This window comes from Oculina patagonica, chromosome 12, assembly GCF_052425735.1.
Source record: "Oculina patagonica isolate OP01 chromosome 12, crgOcupat, whole genome shotgun sequence".
Lineage (NCBI taxonomy): Eukaryota > Metazoa > Cnidaria > Anthozoa > Scleractinia > Oculinidae > Oculina > Oculina patagonica.
This window is the reverse complement of record NC_135769.1, coordinates 28,525,858-28,549,847: the sequence shown is the minus strand read 5'-3', so window position 1 is coordinate 28,549,847 and position 23,990 is coordinate 28,525,858. Positions and strand designations below refer to the sequence as shown.

Sequence of the window (23,990 nt, the reverse complement as noted above, 5' to 3'; positions counted from 1 at the left end):
AAAATTATTTTTAAAAAATAAGGAAAAAAAATATTTTAAAAAAGGTGAAAAAAAACGATTTGGATTTTCAACTCGCGCTACTCGGTGGGCTGGGGTGATTATATGCCATCCTTGGTTTCACAGTTTTCTTTTCCGGTTTTGTGCCTGTAGATTTACCTGTTTTGGAGAGCTGCGGAGTCTGTCAATATAAAGTATGTCTTCCTCTCCACAACGACATCATCAGCCACTTTTCAGATTTGTGGACGAGTGGGTAAGTAGTATTTGCAGTGCTAGACGGGTTCAGGTATCTCCCCCCGGGGGGGAGTACTCCTTTTGGTGGACTATACGGGAAGAACGTTAAGGTTCACCCGAAAGAAGTCCTTTATCAGGCTGCAGAGAATCGAAAGGGTAGGGATCACGAGGAATAAAAAGGGGTATGGAAACTGGTTGATTCAGTATTTTAAGGGGTTATTCTGGGAACGAGGTTGGTTATTCAAGATTTCGAGTGTAATGTTTAGAAAAGAGCTCAATATCCCTTGATCCCTTCTGCCCGGGGGGGGGGGTACTCCCTATAATGGCCTATACGGGGAGGCTCCGCCCGAAAGGGGTACCTTTTTAAGGCTTCAGGTATATAAAAGGGTAGGGATTTCACAAGTTGAGGTATATGAAAGGGTAGGAAATTCGGGCATTAAGATATTTAATAACCTTTAAAGTAAATATTTCGAACAGACGCAACTTATGGCTGTATCGTCCTTTATTTATTATAAAGCGCTACATAAAAATGTCAAGAAAACGTCCTGTTTTAAGTATATGTCGTGTCGTGTAGGTATATGAAAGGGGTACCTTTTTTCAATAAAAGGTATACGAAAGGGGTACTTTTTCTGTCAAAATGGTATATAGGGTAGGGGTTGGACCTCGGGGCGGGCCTCCCCGTTCTGTTTTGGTGCCCCCCCCCCCGGCCCTTCTGCGGTTGTGCGTCCATTTTCTTCGTGGTTTGCGGGACCATTCGTGTCTGGTTTCAGGGTCAGAGGATTTGGACTTGGGGGCGGCCTCCCGTTGGTCGATCATGTTGTGGATCCATGTCGGCGGCGGGCCACCAGACTTCTCAGTGAGTTCCAGGAGTCTCCAGAGATTCTGTTCAAGAAAACTCTAGTTCTTCCCTGTTAACGGCCTTAGGAATTCGCGCAAAGCATCTTCTAAGAAACATTGCTTGCAATATTACAGAAAACCTTCCTTATTAAATTAGACAGGAGTTGAAAACGCTATTTCGAAAAAAAGTATAAATAGAGTGATTTGTTTCTTTTCAGGTCAGTGCTACAAAGATGCTCTTCATTACTGGCCAATGGATAAGTCCATAATTTTCGTACAAGATGTAAACGCTGATGGGTCTAAAGTAGGAAGGATCCACGGTTCGTGGAGCATACAAGAAGCACCTACCAAACTGGGCATCGCACCGCTAGCGCTCTCTCTCGCAGGCTCAGACTCCTGGGTTGACCTTGGAGATTTCGAAGATAGTTGTGTCAGTAGCCCGTCAAAGTGTCCAAATGGAATTTCTGTGAGCTTTAAAGCAAGTGTCTCGGGAAGTGGAACCGGCTACATTCTTTCTTCAGGTGGGCAAAGTTCAAAAGGGCTGGCTGTCTTCTACACCGACGGTACCATGTATTTTAGTCTCCGAGATGGACAAAAGATTTGGCAGGTTCACGGATCGTACCAAAACAACACATGGCAGACGTTTTCAATGAGCTGGAGCCAAGAAAACGGTTTAACCGCTGTTATTGTCGGAGACACGGCCACTGTGTTGTGTGACACATGTGGACAGGTTGTCACGCCATCAACAGATGTTGACACTTCATTCACAATCGGTCGACCAAATAGTAAGAGCGGGGAATACGCACATTGCGTGATAAGAGATGTCGCTGTGTGGGAAGAGGAAATCACTGAGCAGAGGATGTCAAAACTACACGTTTGTAACGGTGAGTTTTTAAAGCTACAACGTTTTACAATCCCCAATTCTCTGGGTACGACCACATTGGCAGCAGTACAAGGGATTTCTCTGTTTTCTCTACAGTGAAACCGTGGTATACCTTATTCTCACTTATTTCGCGGTCTATCGCGTTTTCCGTTTTTCGCATTTCTCGCTTGGACACGCGATTCGGGATTTTCGTACGATATTTGACTCGATGTGTTTTCATGTTTCTCATGTCTGGCTTCATGTTTAGTGTTTTTGTTATTGTCCTTCTCCCACTCTTTCGTCGCACTTTCGCTTTCTCTCCCCAGTTCCTCAATCTCCACTCATCGTGGGCCTTGGGATTGAGTGATCCATGTTTTGTTCTGTGTTTTGTCTTGTTTCTGTTTTCGTGACTTCTTTTTTGTCTCGGGTCCTTCTGTGTTCGCGAATTTCACTCCTCACCTTCCTCTCAATCCGGTCTCGCGAATTGCTCTTGATTTCGCGATGCTCGCGATTAGTGAGAATAAGGTATTCTGTCCCTGGATTCTATCACGCTTTGTTCTGGCTACACGCCACATCGGAAATTTCCTTGTGAAATGACAACAAAGAAACATCAACATGTTTGTTAACTCCATTAGAAAATTAAAAACGTAAAGGTCGAGCTGAAAGCTAAAATCCCAGTTCAGTCTAAAACAGCTCAAGAAAGTGCCCTTTGTAGGTTTCATCGGGTTGATTGTCACGCGTCACGCAACGCTCCTCTCCAGCAGAGAGCACAAAAACGGCTCGGAAGGAGAATATAACCTTTGAGGCATTACATTCCTTTCAGTTTCTATAGGAGAGTACCCCTGTGTCCTGGGTCTCTGGAGGGGCATGCGGGTTCGTTGAAGCATTCTCTCCAGAGCAAGTCTTCTGTGGTATCATATTTTGAACAAGTCGACCAATTTTCTTTTTACCTAATAACCCTTTGATCCTTTTCATGTTAACAGATCCCGAAACATGTGCGCAAGGGTGGCAGTATTTCGATGGCTCCTGTTACAAGATCGCATCTGAAAGCCTTGCATTTGCCTCTGCTCGTAACTCATGCGTTGCTCAAGGCGCGGACTTGGTGAAGATTTCTTCTTCAGAAGAGAACACCTTCGTAAGAGACGAGGCTTCAGGCGAGACGTGGATTGGACTGGAAAAAGCACTAGATAATTCCTTTTACTGGACAGACGAATCAAGGGCTTTCTTCACTAACTGGAAAGATGGTTCGCCCGGAAGTGACGATTGTGCTGTGATGGACGTCAACGGCACTTGGCGAGATTCTCTGTGCTCTTTCACCCCAAGCAAATACGTTTGCGAACAAGGTAAGTGTGAAAAAAGGAAGAAAAAGGAAAATGTTTTGTTTGTGGGTGTGCAAGTCTGGGATACTTAACCAAACCAATCAGTGAAATTTTCCAGTACTTTGTTAAAACACAGAGAATGAAGCCAACGTCAATTGACAGCTGTCACTATGAATGATATAGTCTGCTACCATATCAAGCTATCATACCACTCTTCATACTCGTTTTCAGCTCTTACTGGGCTGTGCACTATTGGAAGATCGATGGAAGAGACTGGGTCGAGCTTGGGGATTGATTGGACAGTGTCTAATTCCTACGTAGATTACTAAAACCAGTAACTGATTGATTAACTGTTTTATTTACTTCTTTATTGCAGCTCCACATTATTACTTAGGCTGCTACGAAGACAGCGCCATTCCACCGACTTTTGTTTTCAATCCAAGTGGCTACAAAGAAAGCAGGATGACTCCTGGGCTCTGCATGCACAAGTGTGGCACTGAGTACTTCACTTACGCAGCACTGAAAAGGGGCAATTTGTGCCTGTGCTCTAACTCTACGGTGCCGGCAAATGAACGCTCTTCAGACATGTGCCATGTACCCTGCCTTGGCGCTGGGAATCTTAAATGCGGCGGCGAAACTCACGTGTCCGTATACAAGTCGGTCCAAGTGCGGCCTTTAAGCTTAACACTATCATCAGACCTGAATGTCACAACTCTCACAGCCTTCAATGTAACATTGACGCCGACTTTGCCAGCGGACCAAACCGTGGAGTTGTACTCGATCAACGTGGGAGATGGTACGGTGTATCACACGACGGAATCAGTTGCCACGCTTGCGTTCCTTTACCCAGGAAGCTATCCACTCCAAGCTACAGCTATAGTGGAACACAGTAAGACTGGTTATCGGTCAGCGGTCGAGTCTTCCACGACTGTGTCAGCGGTCTCTAATGTGACAGACATCGAGTTCTTTTGTCCAGAGGCAGCGTCTGTAAATTTGACCTTCAGCTGTTCCTTAAAGTTTAGCCAAGGTGCCAACGTTGAGACCACGATAGAATTTGAAGAAGGAGAAGTTCGCATTGGCACAGTGCCTGGTAAGAAATACTGCACCGAATTTTGCACCTAGCTTTATGGCTTAATCAGTCCATCATCAGTCAACAGGTTTTTGTAGCGAATTCCTTTCTTCCTTCCTTCCTTCCTTCCTTCCTTCCTTCCTTCCTTCCTTCCTTCCTTCCTTCCTTCCTTCCTTCCTTCCTTCCTTCCTTCCTTCCTTCCTTCCTTCCTTCCTTCCTTCCTTCCTTCCTTCCTTCCTTCCTTCCTTCCTTCCTTCCTTCTTTCCTTCTTTCCTTCCTTCCTGCCTGCCTGCCTGCCTGCCTGCCTTCTTTCCTGCCTGCCTGCCTGCCTGTCTGCCTGCCGCTTGCTGCCTTCCTTCCTTCCTTAATTTATTTTACCAGCCATTCAGTCAGTAAACCAACCAACTATCCAACCAACCAACCAACCAACCAACTTTTATACCAACCAACAAACCAACCAACAAGTCAGTCAGTCAGTCAGTCAGTCAGTCAGTCAGTCAGCCAGTCAGTCAGTCAGTCAGTCAGTCAGTCAGTCAGTCAGTCAGTCAGTCAGTCAGTCAGTCAGTCAGTCAGTCAGTCAGTCAGTCAAGAAAGCAAGCAAGCATGCAATTAATCAGTCGGTCAGTTAGTCAGGCAATCAGTCAATCACATCACGTTGCATTCGTCTAGTAAGTCTGTTTTAAACACGCTCTTTTTTCCAACTCACAGATGCAGAAATCATAACTGTTGGTACTCCAGTCGCTGACGCAGGATCGCAGATTACTTCTGACGGCTTGTACCTTCTGGCTGAGATGGAGGTCACAAACAAGGGTGAAGCTGTGGCTTTAGAAATGGATGTCGACCAAGGAGGCTTCCTAGACCTCAAGGTACTAATGTGTTTAAAGGTTTAGTTTCTTTCCAGACAATCTATTCAAAACATTTTAGGCATACTTGTTCTTTGATGCATGAAGTAGGTTACGGTTTTGTGTTTTAACATTTTCGGGTCATTCTACGAAATTTTTCAATGAAAATCTCCGATTTTGGGCATAACAACCCCAATATTAACACTTTTTACCCAATCAGAGCGCGCCCAGCAAAATGTATTACATTGGCGTATGGTTATTATTTTCTTCCGGGAGGCGCAGTGGTAAATGGTTAGTGCACTGGACTTCGGATCGAGCTGTCTGGGTTCAAACCCTAGCCGGGTTACTGTGTTTTGTTCTTGGGAAACGGTGACACTTTTCTCTCACAGTGCCTTTTTCCACCCAGAAGTGTAAATAGGTACCGGCGAATTTAATGCTCTGGGGTGGGGGGGGGGGGGAAACTTTGCGACAGACTGGCATTCCATCATGAGGGGGAGTAGAAATATTAATACTCCTACGGAAACTGGATATAAGCACTGGCCTGATGGCCACTTCATTGGCTAGAACGCAGACTTAACAGTTACCAGTTGTAATCTAACTATGACCTGATTTCTTTCTGTGCTAGGTCTATCGACCAAAGTGTATGTCAGCGAGCGAGCGTTACTGTCCATCAAAAAAGCTGTGTGTCACCAGTTACTTCTTCAACAACGCATCCCTTTGCCCAAAGGGTAAGCCTAATACCTGCGATGACGGTGAAACATTTAGCTTCAAAGAGGGACAGTGCGCCATCCAAAGTGGCTCATGCAGCGAAAACAAAACAATGGCACATGGGAACTTTGACTACGAGCATATCTCAAGTTACCTGGTTTATACAACGAGTGGCCCTAAACGCATTTTGATTGAAAGTAAAAGTCAACGTCTGAAGCTTGAAGAAGGCGACGTCATCGGCGTCCGTTTTCCCGCCACTGGGCCAGCCGCGGCGTTGAAAACCAGTTTATCAAGTTTCTCGTTCCTGTATTCCAGCTCAGTGATTAATTCAACTGGTACCAAGACTCTTCGCGGGAATCGCCTACCATCAACAGAAGAGAGTCCCACGAAAGTTCTATATGTGCCCGCCGTAGCCATACTGTACACAGCCGTTTCGGAAACGTTTTTTGAAAACCTGTATCAAACACCTGGCTACGAGAAAGTCTCCTTTACAGTTGGAAACTCGCGTGAGAAACTGAGCTTCACAAAGGAGATCACTCTCCAAGAAACCATAACGGGACTTGCGTTAAAACTGCCCGAGGCTTTACCGTCAGCCGAGGTCGTGAATATAAGCGTTGAGCTGCTTCACGGCACCAATGTGACGTACATGTGGAACTTTGGCGATGGGGAAAATGCCACAACGTTGACTCCGTGGGTAACACATCTTTATAAAGCTACCGGAACCGTCACAGTGAACGTCATAGCCATGAATAAAGTAAGTCTTTCCGCTCTCTGGTGTTCAGTTGTCATCCAGGAGAGGATTGCAGGTATGGAATTCAGAGACAACGCCCTGATTTCGATTCAAAATGGAAGCACCGCTAGCATCGGCTGGTTTTTGCGTAATGGATCACATGTGGACTTTAACATCAGCGTCGAAACCACAGAAGGCGAGAAACACGCAGCGAATTTGACCGATGCTAAAGTACCTGGTGCCACGTTTTTCGCCATTTATAAAACGAACTTAACCATTCCTGGCGTATACCTCGTGACAATCACAGCGGCTAATGAGCTGGACAGCGTTACCATCAAAGGCAATCTGAGTGTGCAACGTGCAATCTCGGGCGTGGTTATGACACATCCTGGTGTCGTGACAACAAACCAGACGTTTAATTTCACCGTACTGCCGCACCAGGGAGAGGAAACCGCCCAATACTTCTTGCTTACCATGGATGGAAGTACCACCAATACTACAGATAAAGTTATATCACACACTTATCACAAGGCAGGGAGATACAAAATTTCCTTGATCGCCACCAATGACATCAGCTCAACCACGGCAAGCTGCGAGAAAGACATCATCGTTCAGGACGTGATTGAAGGTTTGATGATTAATAGTTCCAAACACGAGGTGGCAGTAAACGCCGAGGCGCATGTCTACTGGAAGGTGTCTCAAGGTTCTGAAATGTCTATACACGTCGACTACGGTGATGGCAACAACAAACTCTTCAACAAGAGCATAACAGTTGGAGACATTTTTGTAGCTATAAGCATGCATAATTACAGTGCTCCTGGGGAATACCCTTTCACTATCACTGTCAGTAATCTTGTCAGCAATCAGACAGCTAACACTACAGTTTATGTTGAGACGCCTGTACAAGACGCCAAGCTTGTGTTACAGCGCGGATCGTTAGAAAGAGCCGAAGGTGATCTTTGTACTGGGGATTTGTACGTGGCTGTTAACGACACAGTGACGGCTATTGCTACAGCTGTAAATGGCACCAACGTTAACAGCGTGTTTGATTTTGGAGATGGATCAACAAGCAACGTGACGTACTCACATCGACAATTCCCTGAAAACGGAACGACTGCGAAGCACACGTACTCGGCGCCAGGGGAATATAATGTCACTGTGACGTTGTTTAACAGAAATCTACAGAATGCGACCGCAACTTGCCGGGTAATTGTTCAATATCCCATCAGTGTTGTCAACCTGTCGTCAACCTCGCCCCAGCCTTCCTCTCCCGGCTCAGTGGGCTTCGTTGTTTCTTTTCCTGGATACACTCCTTCGGGACCGCTTTATATCAACTACACATTTGGAGACAATCAAACCTTAAACCGCTTGCAAGATAACAACGGCATTATTCATTTCTATCCTGGAAAAGGTGTGTATATTGCTACTGTTCAAGTGTCCAATCAGATCAGTTCCGGTAATGCATCCGTGGAAGTTAAAATTCAAGATAAAGTCCACGGCCTCAATTTTTCTGCTCACGTTACCGATTTTGTCAATACGTGTCCTGAAAGGGAGAAGTTTTTCCCTCAAAAAGGCGTGTTTCCCGAGGAATACCCCATCTTTTTCAACGCTTCAATAACAAACGGTACAAACGTATCATACACCTGGATTTTAGACGGTGTGCAAATCCCAGGAATTAACTGTAATCATACTTTCAGTGCGACGGGAAATCACACCATTCAGCTCACGGCGGCGAACGATGTTAGCAACATGACAGCAAACATGAGTATTACTGTGGAGGAAAGCATTGTTGGAGTTAGCTTGACTACGAACGGGCCTGCAGAAGAGAAGATACAACCGGTCAATTTTACTCTAAAAATGGAAAAGAAGGGAACTGATTCTTGTTTCAAGATTGATCTGATCGAGGAAGGCAGCGATCCAATATATTACAAGACTGGTACGCCATCAGTGAATTGTTCAAGTTCAGCAGAACCCTTGGAAAACAAACCTGAAATAAAATTCGATCACACGTACGCCAAAGCAAAGGACTTAGGCTACCCCGTCACTCTCAAAGCCAAAAATCGCGTTTCTTGCTTCTGGATTAGAGATGAAAATTCCAAAGCGGCAGTCGTAAAAGGTCCTTGCTACAAACCGATAATAACAGCTCCTGGAATAGGAAATAGCATGGAAACGAGAACGAAGTATAAACGCTCAAAAGACATCGATATCAAGACAGTGAATACAATCAAATGCCATAACGTTTCAACTCAGTACTGGTGGAACATTTCCCAGCTGGTCGGCGATCCCACTGAATTAGGGAAGAAAATTAAAACAGACAGCTCTGACTTGCTTATCCCTGCTCGGATGTTTAATTACGGCTTGTATGAATTAAGTTTTCTGATCAGAATGGTGTACGAACCGGGCGTTTTCAAAGAGGAGAAATTTTACATAGAGGTCGTAGAATCTAAACTCGTCGCGACTATCGATGGAGGTACAGAGAAGACTGTGGGTAGTAATGTCCGCCTGGAAATGAACGCCGAAAAATCGCACGATCCTGACACTTTGCCACTGAACATCCACAGCTCTGGGTTAAAATTTGCTTGGTTTTGCATGCAAGTCGATCGTGACAAAAACTACAACCTACCAACTGATTTAGAAAACCTCCCACCCATGCCTACCCCGCCACCTCAAACAAATAACACAGGCAATAAATCCGCTCACGAACCACCCTCCCTTGGTGGTTGTTTCGAGTATGGACCAGGACAGCTTAACTTCAGTTCTCCAAAAATAACACTGAACACAAGCCGGATGACTGCAAACACCACGTATAAGATAAGATTTGTTATGATGAAGGGACAACGCAAGGCATTCGCAGATCAAATTGTGATCGTTAGTCCAGGAGATCCTCCAACCCTAAGCATCAGGTGAGTATATTTTAATCATTGTAACATGCTGTTGCTTTTTATATCAAGTAAAACTTTCTCGGGGTAGTGTCAAATTTCCCACCACTTCGCAGAAAGCGCAGCCATCCAAACCTTAATTTAACATGAAACGTAAAACTGCCTGCCTCGTCCCCAGGCGCCGGTCGGCCAGACGGCAAAGGCGGCAAGGCGGGAAAACAATGAGCGCGGGGGTTGATGATAAGGGACGTCCGCATCAGGCCCACAACGCCAAGCGAACCGTGTAGGTCAGTCCCACAACACTAAGCGAACCGTGCACTACCAAGGAGGATGACGCCTGGGGACGAGGCAGTGAAACTGCAAGGCTGACATAAAACGAATCTACGCATTTTAACAACCTGTGAGTAGTAAAGGGGCACGGTATGGGTCATCACCAATCAGAAAGAGTGATTTTGTAAATGGACCAATCAGAAGGCGTAATTTAGGACACGTTCTCTGTGGGTTATCTTGAATACCTAGTGTAAATACTTGCCCTTTATCGGCCTTTGTTACTTCTCATTTGCCATCTTTGGTGGGATGGTTCAGCCAATGAAAAGAGACATACATTGATTTTGTTACATGCATATACATAATTTCGCAGTACATTTGTTGTAACTGTTAGATATGTGTTTCTCATTGGAGAAGACACCTGTAAGTTGAATGACATGTACCGGAGTTTACATGTGTTTGAGTACACCTTTTTAATATGTTGCATTTCAGTTGTGCGCAATGTGAAGGAGGAGAGAAAATCAACCCATCCAACAAATTAACATTGCTAGGCCATGGAGAAACTAATACAAACAAGAGGATTGATTATGAATGGAAATTGTACAAATGCAGCTCAATGGATGCAGAGAAATGCACGGGAGAACCACTGAAAGAATTAAAGGAGTTTGCTAGTACGCCTCTGTATTGGGACAGTCTGGTGATCAAGCCCAATAGTCTTCAAGGTAAAGTTATGTAACGCAATCTTACGTAACGTAACGGAACGCAAACGGGTGTCGCGCTGTTTTCGACAGTAGCATACTAAACTATTAAATGGCTGGGGGTAACTGAGATGTTTTGAGTTAGCGTAAAACTGAAATGTTTAAACCAATGCTGGTCAGCTTTCCACCAGTTTATGATCCATAACCGATTTATATTATATGATTTATTTCTAGTCTCTCAAATGAGTCGTTTTGGAAAGTGAAAAATGCTTAATAACTTGCAAAGGGCGTGCACTAAGCTGAAATTATGGTTGGCTGGGAACTTTCTTTTGTGCAAATAAGCCGTTGTCTACAGCGCCTGTTAACATGATTCCGGAATGACTTTCATTCCGGAATGAGTTCATTCCATACCCATACATTTCTCTGTATCTGTTTACATGATACCGAGACGAAAGTCAAGTCATTCCGGAATGAGTTCATTCCGGTTTTCATTCCGGAATGAAAGTTTCGTTCTGGAATGACATTTCATTCTGGTATCATGTAAACACAGAACGAATTTCGTTTCGAGATGAAATTACAACTCATAAAACCGCATACGGTCTCCACAGTTTGAATTCAGAGCGAAAAAAAGTAATATCATTTACTGTTTACCCAAGTGAGCAGCTATATGGTCAAATTACTCGTTAAAATTGCAGATTCGGCCATCACTGAACACAAAAACATGTTTGCGCGAAACATGCGCCATCTTGTTTTGATCTCGCGCGAAACATGCGCCACCTTGTTTTGATCTCGCGCGAAAATCGCCCACGTGAAAATGCCTTTGGCTGAACCAGTCGACTCTGTCATGTCGACTCTGTCAAAAACAGAGTCTGGCTGAATCAGTCGACTCTTGGCTGAACCCGTCGACTCTGTCAAAAACACAACGAACTTCATTCCGGAACGAGTTTCGTTCCGGAATGAAAGTCATTCCGGAATCATGTAAACAGAACAGGCCCTAACTTGGAACAAACATTGTATGAAATCACTTCACAAAGATGTTGTCTGCGAGCAAGCTCCCTTGTCAGGAATTTGGTAGGGGAACAAATAAGTTAGGGGTTAGGTAGGGGAAGGGGTGAGGGGAGAAAGGGCGGGCAGGTAGGATGGACAGGGGAGGGGTTAGCCTGGGGGGGGGGGGGGTAACATGAACGTGTTTGGGATCCGTAGCAGGGAAAGTACTTTCCTACTTAAGGTAAACAAGTGTATATGCCGCCATTAAGGGTACACTCTGCGTTTTGAGTTTGCAGAAATTGGCGGCTCAACCCCACCAAAAATTGCAAAGAGTATTCCCCTCCCCGAAGTTTCGGAGTGATTTACTGCCAAACCATTTTTGTTTTTAAAGCTGAGAACGTAAGAAATTTTTATGCCCAAGTTGTTTCAACATTACTAGACGATGTTTTAAAGTGTGTATACTTACTTTGTTCTTTGCAGGTGGACAGGTTTATGAGATTGCCTTGTTCGGAAGAATTCCTGGTGGAAAATGGGGCAGCTCCAAGGGTCGAGTTAAAGTAAACGAGCCTCCTAAAAAGGGGCAATTGTATAGCAACGCCACTGAAGGGGGAGGCTATTGACACCAAGTTTACTCTGAACTGTACAGGATTTAACGATACGGAGAATCCTTTACATTATGAATTCTTCTACTCGACAAATGGAGAAGATAAACCAACAATAGGCAGTGGAACAGAGAACGTCCGCAAAAAAGTTACTCTGCCAAGTGGTTTGGAGGATCAAGAGTTTAAGATAAGACTTTACGCGAAGGTTTCCGACGATTTGGGAGCTTCGACGGTGGTTGAGTTCGAATCTCGAATAACGGTAAGTTCCCTGTTAGCGGGTCTGAGGGGAAGGGGGTGGGGGTTGGGGGAGGGGGAGGAGGCGAGGCGTGAGCACTCCCACAAAACAGTGACTGAAAGTCCAACGGTCATTTTTCGAAAACAAAACACCTAAATCTTAATGGTTACAGAGTCCAATTTTTGGGTGGGTGGGTGGGGTTGCTAAATATTTAATTGACAATTCAGTAAACCAATCAAAAGTCGAAGTAATAACATAAAGTCGTCACGAAGCGCACGAAAACGTACGCGAGAAAACTCACAATTGGTTTTAGTTTTACTTCTGATTGGCTGAGGAAGTGGCGTTAGATTTTTGAACCAATCACTGAGCGTAGTAATGCAAAACCAAAGAAAAAAGCAAACTACTTTTGACGCTAAAGTGAAAACCGCTCTATGGCTACGTCCAAAACCAAAACCAATCATAACTGGCTCACACTCGATTTCCCGCGCTTGGCGCTGGCAGCCTGTATTTGCTTCGAGTCGTGATTGGATCCCTGGATCATCTGCTGTCCTTTGCGATTGGCCAGAGTGATAACGTTGGCTTTCGCCTTTGCGGCACTCAATCGAAAAATGCTCTTAATGCTTGTAAATTCACTTCGTTTGAACATAGTTAATGGTTTGAACTAGAAAGTCACATAGATCACAACATGATCTATAATTCTCCTAACAGACCATATTGAAACATTATATCAACAGTAATACACTGTAAACCAGTATTGATTAGCGAAAATACTGAACGACGTTTCGGTGTCATCTTAGCACGATTGTAAAATGCATTAATAATTCATGAGGGTGCAAACCAATCCCAGCACAGTATTCATATCACATGTACACAACTGTAAACCCCAATACAAATCAAGCAATAGAATTAACTTTTAATACAAACTCCTGCTCAGCTAATTAGAATTCATTAACTTTTGATACAGATCTCTACTGATTCGCATAACAATACTTTGCATTCAATTTATTGTTTTCATTTCACAAGTAGAATAAAATATTCGCGTCCGATCTGTATGGGCGTTTACAATGGCTCGCCTATCGGTTCGCCATTGTAACCGCCCATACAGATCTCCCGCTCATATTTTATCTACTACTTATCAAGTTATTAGTTATGAAACTAATTTATTTATATGTGAAAAAAAAAAAAAAAAAAAGTTTTTATTAAAAAAAAAAATTAAAAAAAAATTAAAAACAAACGGAAAATTTTTTTTTTTTTTCCGGGGGGCTTTTTTTTTTTTTTTTTTTTTTTTTTTTTTTTTTTTTTTTTTTTAAAATTTTCTTTAAAATTATTTTTTATAAAAATATCTTTTTTTTCAATTTTGAAAAAAAAAAAAAAAAAAATTCCGTTTTTTAATTTAATATAAAATTTTATAATTAACACCTGCAGTTGCCCTCTTCTTCTACCCATACTGCCTTTCAGTCTTGTCTTTAAGCTTTGATCCCGACAACGTTAATTGAAATAGCTGTATACTAAATTAATAAAGGTAGAGGTGCGAAATTGAATAAATTAGATTAAGTTTAAAATAACTGTTCAGTGTTCATGTTCATCCAGTGAGGTGGCAAACACTAGTAATGAGTGCAACAAATACTTTCGCGCGAATTGAGTCCGACTAATGTTAACCCCCGTTTTTTTTTTCATGCGAATTCACTACATTTCGTGGATCAGGCAATCGAACTTTCCCTGACATTTCTTTGAAATCTTAAAATTGTTAGTCAGGTCGCAAACTCTATCAACACGCTTCTTTAACTTGATCTAAATGGTGCCAAGATGACACCGAAACGTCGTTCAGTATTTTCGCTAATCTTTATTATTAACTGTTTCTGAATTTAATCTTTAAGTTATAAAATCCAGTATTGGACAGTCTTATAATTAAAACTGGCTTGACTACAGTGGCGAGCAGTGCGAGAGTTTTGCTGCCATTGCAAAATCGCGCCATAATACAACAACAACAACAACATTTGAGCTTTATTTGCATGGCCATAAAACATTACAGTATTGCAAAAGCATAGGGTAATATATAATAGTAATAATTGAAATAAAAAGTCATTAAACAAAACTAATCAAATAATCAGTGAGCAAGAATTTGATAATAATTTGTCTCTCAATTCAATACAGGACGATATAAACTGCACTAATACACCCTTAACCTGCTGGAGGTATTCTTTGTTTTGCGCGACTATTGTTCTTATCGTTCTTTCTTAGGTGGTAAAAGTAACGAAAAGCGTTGCAGCCATTAAAAAAGATGCAGATGAACAATTAACAAACTTAATTAATTCTGGAAATACAAGGGAGACGGCATCGTTCGTGCAAAGTGTCGCCGCGGTACTGAACGAACCTGCTGCAGACGAAACGAAGAGCGAAGATGAGAAAAAAGAAAGCATAGAGGTAAACAATTTTTTCCGGAATAGTTTTGATTAACTATCTGAACTTAGCAGGAAGCTAGACCTACTGCTAGTTATAAGTTTGTATAACAAGGTACCAATTTTGATGCCTTCTAATATGTACACTTGGGAGACACGCTGGTCTTATAGTTATTTCCAAATGGCAGGGAGGGGGGGGGGGGGGGGGGTAGTTATCCGATGAACCAGCATTCCATCTTGGGGTGAGGGAGAGAGACAAGAAATACCCTTAGTGGATAGATGCTACCGAAACCGCAATTCAGTGCCGGCCAAATAGCTGTATCTAAAAGAGGAGAAGGGAATTAGGAATTAATAGATTCAAAAGAGATAAGAAAAAATGAAGATTTAATGAAATATAAAATTTAAATAAATAAATAAATTAATTAATTGATAAATAATAATTTATTAACTGTTTACTTTAATTAAACCGCTATCAACCCGAAGTGGAGGAGAGGTCTATTTAGTGGTGTTGGTCCAGTTTTATTTCAGTTATTAAAATTCACCAAAAACGCCTTCTCAAACGTTTATTATCTTCACAGTTGCGAGAAAAACTTGTCGATGCTCTGTTGCAAACGCAAACAGTGTCCAAAGAAACTAGTTTATCTGACGTCGCGCAATTAAGCAGCACTCTCACTACGGTCACAAGCAATCCGGAACAGAATTCAGACAGAGTAGTGGTAAGTGCGAATGTGTCCCGGTGTTGTGGTCTGTTCTTGCACTGTCACATTCTCGTTCTCAGAGCCCGCGTCCCCTTTCACCAGCAGCGGTCGGGAAACGCGAAAAGAACGCTTCGCGTTTCCCGACCGCTGGTCTAGGGAGACGCGGGCTCTGAGAACGAGAATGGGACTGTCACTGAGGTTGGAAAGGGGGGGGGGGGGATGCTTGGAGATAATAAGCTAGTCTACATAACCGAGGGTAAATAAAGTATCCATACCATACCAGTGGTTAAACTACAGATGCGATAACCCAAGATGTGTTTGTTTGACCGATTTACGAAGCGTGTTCGCCTGTTTTGAGCTACATTTTAGTCGTTTTTGTGTTTTTCTTCTGCGAGACATGTAACTCTCGCAGTGTGTTTCCACCCAGGAGAATAGGTACCAGCGATTTGGTCGACGGTAAACCGTGCTGAACTAACATCCCATTGGATTAGCGATAAAAATAAAAATAAATAAAGAAATGGGAATTTGCAGTGGCACTTCCACAGGGTGGCTCTTCGTCCACTGTTCCCGTTCGAATTGGAATTTAGCAGTGTTGATTTTTGTGGAGAGAGGAAACCGGAGAACCCAGAGAAAAACCCTCGGAGCGAGGACGAGAACCAACAACAAACTTAACCCACATAGGTCCACATATGACTCCGGGTCGGGGAGTCGATCCCGGGCCACATTGTTGGTAGGCGAGTGCTCTCGTCACTGCGACATCCCCGCTCCCCGATACGCCTACCCCCCTTAAATCTACCTAAACCAGGTAAGTGTCTACTAATTCGATTAAAATGCTGATGGTGTTGTTTTTATTTTAACTAGAATCAAGTTTCCAATGTAATTGCGGATGCCAGTAAGGCAATTTTAGCACAAGCCACTGGTAAAGACAAAGCATCCAGCGAGAAGATCAAAGAAGCTTCGCAGGCTGTGTTCGGTGGAGCAGTAAATCTCATTAAATCGGCGGATGTGTCACAAAAAACTGGACAGGTATGTAAGAAAAGAGAACTTATGGGCATCGCGTGGCAGTTTTGCACGAGTCGGCAAATATGTGTCTATTTAGGGAAGCGGTTATAGTAAGTTTACTCGAGGTGGACCCCACACCCCCCCTTGTGGAGAGCGAGAGGTCTGATGGACCTAATAAAGCCAAGACATAATCTTTTAAGTAGGGGACAGAGATCACATAAAGAAAGCACTACCTTTTTTGTGGAATGGGTCTTGCTCGAGTATAACTTTTTATCATTTCCCGTAGGTAATTAAGTTTAGTTGTGCTGTAATTTGACGAGCTCGCAGGGCAAGTGATTATAAAAGTAGAAACAACGAAAATCGGAGGAGTTCACTGGTAACTAAGGCCCCGTCCACACTGACCCGGGTAAATTTGAAAACGCATCTTTTTCCCCGGTTAGGCCAACCGTCCACACTGAGCCGGCGCTTTCGGTCACCGAAAACGGTACTTTTCAAAAACGCTCTCCAAAAAGTCGCTCGTCAAATAGTCATGTGTTTTCTGTCAAAACAAAAGGTTTAATAAGTTTGACAATAGCTCTGTGCATGCGTTGAAACTCTGCGCGCGATGAAGCGTATCGTTTTCAAATTTACCCGGGTTAATGTTGATGGAAAACATTTTACACGGCGTTTTCAAATTTGTCCGTTTTCCAATTTACCCGGGTCAGTGTGGACGGACCTAAAAAACAAAATAAATAAATTTACAGGCGATAAGAACCTATCAGACCTCTAGCTTACTTGTTTTAATTAAACCAACGCTTGTGGTTTACGTTTTGTAGTCTTCTGCGAAGAACGCGGCAAAGAATACAACTCAGAAAGTGCTTAACACGATGAATACATTGTCAGAAGCTCTAGTGGCCTCTAAAGTTCCCGGCGAGGAACCAACCAAAATTGAAACGCCATCCATCTCCTTGGGAGTTTCACGAGAAAGGCCTGAGGACCTCGCCAATAAGACATTCACAATTGGTGACAGTGTGGTGGCAATTCCGGAGAACTTGACAGCTTTTGGCAACAAAACACTTGATATAGAGGTATGGTCTTTTGTAACAGTGCAAGTGTGTGTGTGAGTTAAAGTTCTCACTGTTTTCAAAGGTTTGACAAATTACGCATGAAAACGAAAACTTGTATGGTGTACAGGAAATATATCAATTTTGATTTTATAATTTTGTTCAAGGCATGAGCCCAACAGTCTAGCAGTGCACATCCCCGCCCTCCCCCCTCCCGGCCAACTCTTAGTATTAGCATTTTGGGAGGTAAAAAACGACAAATTTCTTGCGTTCGAGCTCTTACTAGGGCAAACCATATTAAGGAAGTGCAGGAGCCCATGATGGGTGTTACTTTTAAGTTAAGTGTTCTTATAGTAAGCCATCTTTTTGTGTGGAACTACCGATTCGTTATGTTCATTTTAAGATCCTTTAGAGCTATTTGGCTACAAAAAAAATATTGTCTGCCCTGAAAAATTCATCACCGGAAACGAAGCCAGGTAAAAAAGCACGACTGCTCAAATGCCCAAGGGGGAACTAATGCCCGATCGGTGGGATTACAAGCGGCAGCAAGGGCCCTATCATATGTTTATATCAACCTGGCCCTTCTTATGCCCGTGGAAGGTTTGGTGTTTTGGTAGGGTTGAAGAGGGGGGCGCATTGACACAAGATAGGAGACACGGAGTTGATTGACAGCTTCAATAATTGCTTTTCTTTATGATTTATTTACCAGCAACTTGTTTCTGCTATCAATTTTTATCCCGGGAGCATAAACAACAGCAAGCTTGTAAGCATGTCATTTCACGAGTCAAATGCCGCTAAAAACCAGAGCAAGTTTAACGTGGAAGGTCTGGAGGAGGGAAACGAAATTAGCGTCATGGTCCCAAGATCTGCTTCAGATGTTGATAAACGAACTGTTTCAGACAAGCTTCATTCATCCAAATACAACCTGCACGTGTTTGGCGAACGAGACAATTCGTCTGCATTGATAATCGAAATTGCAACAGAAATTCCCGTGGACGTGGAGCTGTTTGTCAAAAAGGGAGGCGAACCGAATCCATCGAAGGGAGTGTTTGACTACAATGCGACACTTTTGGCTGAACAGGTTCCTCTTGGTGATGATGAAAACTCGTCAATTTCCACTGACCCTACTTATTCCTATCGATATTTTCTGTCAAATGATGCTCTTAACTGGTCTGCAGCCGGGGAATACTTCGCCAGTGTGCGATACAAGAAGCCATTCAACAGTTCGTTGGAGGTTGAAGAACTGACCGACGTACCGTACAACTTCTCTGTGTCCAGCTATATCTGTTTGTATTATGATGAGAAAAGTGAAAGCTGGGGGAAAAGAGGCGTCAAGGTAACAAACGTAAATTTCTACTTCTCTTTTCTGAGTTGAGGGGGATAGGGGGTGGGAGCCCGGAAGAATAGGGGTGGGAAGTGGGAGAAGAGAGGGTGGGAAGCGGGATTCTCAAGGTAAAGGGGACCGGGAGAAATTTAGAGACATAATATTTTGCAATAGAAATATTTCAAAAAAAGGCGGGAAGCACTTAGAAAGGGGTGCAGGGAGCTCGAATTAAAAGGTAAGGGAAGGCGGAGGTTAAAACCCCCCTGCCCTCCCCTCCCCCCCACACCAACTGATCGCCATTCATTTCTTGTAAAATTCGTTTGAGAATTTAGCATTACGTCAAGGTCATATTTTCTAGTTGATCATTTTCTTTATTCTCATTACCTTTATGCTTGACAATGTATTGATATTGTTAGGAGAAAATAAATGTAGTCTTCAGAGTAGCACCGGAAATAGAACTTTACTGAAAATTGTGTTTTTGTGATCCAAATGTTGACACATAACTACCATATAGTATTTCCCCTTTGCAACCTGAATGATGTTATTATTTCTTTTTGTTAGGTGGGGCCCAACTCAAGTATTAAGTTTACTGAATGCTTAACAAACCACTTGACAACATTTGGAAGCAATTTCTTTGTTCCACCAAACACGATCAACTTCAAAGAGCTCAGTGTCAAAAAACTGCTGGAGAGTCCGCATGCGCTGATTGCAGTGTGCGTCATTCTGGGTCTCTATTTCCTATGTCTAATTCCTGCGAGGAGAGCAGACAAGAATGACGCGTTAAAGGTAACCTTGATGTTTATACAAACACAAACAAAAAAGGACGAGATTCTTGTTATTCTGGGTGGAACCACACCTAACCTTATCTAACCTAACCTAACCTAGCCAAACCAAACCAAACGTAACCTAGCTAACGTAGCCTAGCCTAGCCTTGCTAGCCTAGCCTTGCCTAGCCTAGCCTAGCCTTGCCTAGCCTTGCCTTGCTAGCTTAGCCTAGCCTAGCCTGCAGCCTAGCCTAGCCTAGCCTAGCCTAGCCTAGCCTAGCCTAGCCTAGCCTAGCCTAGCCTAGCTTTGCCTTGCCTTGCCTTGCTAGCCTAGCCTAATCTAACGTAAGTTAACCTAATGCAATCTAATCTAATCTAATCTAATCTAATCTAATCTAATCTAATCTAATCTAATCTAATCTAATCTAATCTAATCTAATCTAATCTAATCTAATCTAATCTAAACTTATCTGACATAACCTAACCTAACCTAACCTTACCTAACCTAACAGTCTAGTCTAGGCCTAGTCTAGAGAAGCCTAGCCATCCAACAACCAACCAACCAACCAACCAATTAACCAACCAACCAGCTAGATAAACAAAGAAACGCACACACATCAACAAAAAAAAAAAACAAACAAACAAACAAACAGGCAATCAACCACTGCCAGCACAAAAAGAAAAAAGAAAATAGTGACAGAGGTAAATTTTGATGGAGATTTGACTGTCACACTCATTAACATATGTGAACGTTATTTCTACAGACGGGAGTGACTCCACTGCCTGATAACGATTCTCGCGATACCTACTGCTACGAGATACAGGTCCATACGGGATTTATTCGCGGGGCTGGCTCAAGTGCTGAAGTATCACTTGTGGTGACTGGCGCTCTTGGTGACAGCGAGCCTCGAGTTTTGAAAGATCCAAAGAGAAGAACGTTCAAGACAGGTTTGTCAACTCCTTTCGTGTCACTATGTATGTTCTGCCATGGATGCACCCTTTATCTTTTGCTCCCGGCCAAAAATCCTAGTAAGCGCCAGGGTATGAGGCAGGGAATTTACGTCTACATCAATTGCAACTCTTATTTTCTTTCAAACAGAATACGGCTACGCACGAAATGTGGATATAACGATTATGAAACTGCTATAATGCCATTTACTTTCGCGAGGTTAAAATTGAGTGAGAGATTCATCCAAAATTTGACCGCTAAATTTTCACGGAAAAAAGAAATACTGGGAAAATTACAAAACCTCCGACCCCAAAAATAATTGATCATTTTTAAATGACGTTGAAAGAGGTTACACAGCAGAAACTCAGGCTAACTACCCCTCAGTTGTGGCAAACAAGTGGTACCTTTAATAAATTATTTCCTATCTGTGAACTGATTGTTTGCAGATATTATTTTCGCGGATGCGCGAGATACCAAAAATAAAATCCACTCGAAAATTAAGGGCATCAAGGAACTTGAGCATTCATAAAAAATAGATTTAGTAGATATACAATAAGTTAAAGAGGCCAACTGTAACATTCAGTGAATAAGTGAACCAAATATTCCATCTTTCTTAGGGGCCGTCGATGCCTTTCTCCTGACTGTCCCCCAGTCTCTCGGTAACCTGAAACAGATCCGCGTGTGGCACAACAATGGTGGTAGTTACCCCTCGTGGAATCTACTCCGCATCATGATCCAAGACATACAGACAGACCAAAGATTTTGGTTCGTCTGCGACGACTGGCTGGCGGTCGATGAAGGTGACGGTAAGATCGAGAGAAATCTTTTCCCGGCCTCCAAGAAAGAGCTGACGAAATTCAACGTTCTTTTTACGTCCGAAGTGAGGAAGAACTTGACGGACGGCCATATTTGGTTCTCAGTTGTAGCGCGGCCGCCGCGGAGTACTTTCACTCGAGTTCAACGCTTGACTTGCTGTCTGTCTATTCTGCTGTGCACGATGCTTGCCAACGCCATGTTTTACAGAGTAGGAGAGAATGAGACACCCAAGAACGCCATCAAGATCATGGGGTTCAGTTTCTCCATTAGACAGGTCTCTATCGGGATTATGAGTAGCTTGGTCGTGTTCCCGGCAAATCTTATCATCGTCACCATCTTTCGAAAAGCCAAGCCGAAAGAAAATCGATACACGGTGAAAACAGAGCACGAAGAAATAGACAATGTTGATGTCGAAATGGGTGAAGAGAAAAAGAAAACCCCGCCTAAAAAAGGCCTTCCTCATTGGTTCATATACGTGGCATACGTCATCGCATTCGTTGCCATAGCTACATCAGGATCTTTTGTGATAATGTACGGAATGGAGTTTGGGCCCGAGAAATCAGCGCAGTGGCTTTCCTCGATGACTATCAGCTTTCTACAAGACGTACTGCTCACGCAACCAATCAAAGTCTTCATACTAGCGATGTTGTTTGCTCTCCTTATCAAGGACCCGAAGAAAGCCGAAGGGGATACGTTCGCTGACATCAACGCTCTCGCAAACGACGAGGAATGGCTGCACAAGAACGCCGACGATCTTGACCCCGAGATGCAAAAGACTCTGAAGACACTTATAAACGACAAACCACCAGACGAAGCGAAGCTGGAGATTGCGCGTCAGCTGCGAATGAAAGAAAAGCAAATGAAGTCCATTATCCGTGAGATTGCTTGGTATGTTATCTTCCTTTTGGTTCTTCTCACCATAAGCTATGGCAACAGGGACTTGATAACATCTCAGGTGACGCGGTACATGCAGAATACCTTTGAGAAGGCAGCTTACAGTGGGAACCTTACTTTCGACAAGGTAAGCAAATATCTCTTAAAGGGACTGTGTCACGGCTCAGTCAAGTTTATTTTTTTAAGTTTTGCCAAATACTTGCTATGAAACTTGATGTTTGCAAAGAAATTAATTCTATGGATCTTAATGACAAAACCATAGCTTCATTGCAACCAAATGTGTCTCCCGGGCATTATAATTTAAAGCTACAAGCAAACGAGAGTACCTTTGAAAACTGTTCAGCCCAACAGTATTTCAAATACCCACCCATTTTGCAAACCGTTTCAATCTTCGTCACTTTTGGCCATCCGTACCTTCTTTTGTATTTGCTGTGTTAGTTAAATGTCCCTTCACTGTTTTAAGAGGTAATTTTCATATTTCACCAAATTTGATGGCCATTTCCAATGCTTAAATTTGGCTTAAAATCCGTGAAACATTCCCTTTAAGCCTGCTTCTCATATGATCGCCCCGATCGTTTCTATGCAAAAACTGAGACGATCATGGACGATCGAAGCGATTGGAAGCGATCGGGGGTTCGCATACGATCGTCCTGATCGCCTGGTATGAGCGAAAACCTATGAAAAACAATATTTTTCGCCCAAGATCCAACACAATAGCTGCCTTCAGTGAAAGAGCAAAACTTGTGGCCCCCTATCTTCTCAGTTATTGCAGTTTTACGGCGAAGAAGAGAAGCTAGAAGGATAGAACACGGGCGATACAACAGGTCGTGATCGTCCCAATCGCCGCAGACGTTAGCAATAGTCCGTGTAATGTTCTCATATAATCGTCCTTATCGCAAGAAAACTTCCTGGAGTGACGGAGGCGATAGAAACGATTATATGAGAACCAGCCTTAAATTGGCACAGATTACCTGCGTCTGAAAGGCGAGTGGCCTGTTCAGTGTCCAGTGTTTGGACTCCGGATCGCGCAGTTCGGGTTCAAACGCTGATCGCTGTTATTGTTATGTTATTGTGCAAGGCACTTAGCTATCACAGCGCCTCTTTCCACTCTGGGCCTGGTTGTTCAAAGGTTGGATGACACTATTCACCGGATAAATCAGTATCCAGTAGAAAAGTGTTGACAAAACAAACTTCGCTATCCACAGGAGAGATGTCTCCGTTGGATCGCCTTATATTTTGTCTGACAGTTATTAAACAGTATTATTCTTATTATTTGCAAGGTACATCGGATCAATGATTACTGGAAATGGCTTGATGAGACATTCATCCCTTCTCTCAACCCTCACACCTACTACAATGACAAGACACCGTATGATAGCGGTTTTCTTGCAGACACACCCAACGCCTATCTGTTGGGCGTGGCACGGTTGAGGCAGCTAAGGATTAAAAAAAGTGAGTGCTGTGTTTTCTTCATTCCATAACCCAGAACAAGCGGGGGGCTAAAAGGTTCGTGCGCTGAACTCCGGACTGCGTGGTTCGGATTTGAGCCCTGGTCACTGCGTTGGTTTTTGGGCAAGGCACTTCGTCCAGGTGCATAAATGGGTACTGGCGAATTTAATGCAGGGGACAACCCTGCGATGGACTAGCCCATCGAAGAAGGAGTTGAAATACTTCTTAGTGCTTCCTGCTACGGAAACCGGGATAAGCTCCGGCATGATGGGCCACTTGGCTCGAACGCAGACTTTCTTCTAGAGAACGCCTTTTTAATCCGAGCGCTGACTAAAACGAGCGCCCTGCTCTGTGAAAAAAAATAGACTTTTCTCAGAAACTTGGCT

General features: G+C 43.3%; 1 protein-coding gene across 1 annotated transcript in view; it reads left to right on the top strand.

The window, feature by feature from the left end:
• The window catches only part of LOC144632786 (polycystin-1-like), a 40,630-nt gene that overhangs the window by 11,137 nt on the left and 5,503 nt on the right, over positions 1 to 23,990 (top strand). The window contains 18 exon segments of the mRNA XM_078491511.1: positions 151 to 250; positions 1,287 to 1,952; positions 2,914 to 3,273; positions 3,626 to 4,339; positions 5,027 to 5,184; positions 5,786 to 9,501; positions 10,237 to 10,466; positions 11,910 to 12,007; positions 12,009 to 12,290; positions 14,508 to 14,690; positions 15,244 to 15,381; positions 16,225 to 16,389; positions 17,181 to 17,432; positions 18,118 to 18,744; positions 19,294 to 19,518; positions 20,261 to 20,444; positions 21,063 to 22,282; positions 23,436 to 23,607. Coding sequence (XP_078347637.1) covers positions 151 to 250; positions 1,287 to 1,952; positions 2,914 to 3,273; positions 3,626 to 4,339; positions 5,027 to 5,184; positions 5,786 to 9,501; positions 10,237 to 10,466; positions 11,910 to 12,007; positions 12,009 to 12,290; positions 14,508 to 14,690; positions 15,244 to 15,381; positions 16,225 to 16,389; positions 17,181 to 17,432; positions 18,118 to 18,744; positions 19,294 to 19,518; positions 20,261 to 20,444; positions 21,063 to 22,282; positions 23,436 to 23,607 — 9,490 coding nt within the window.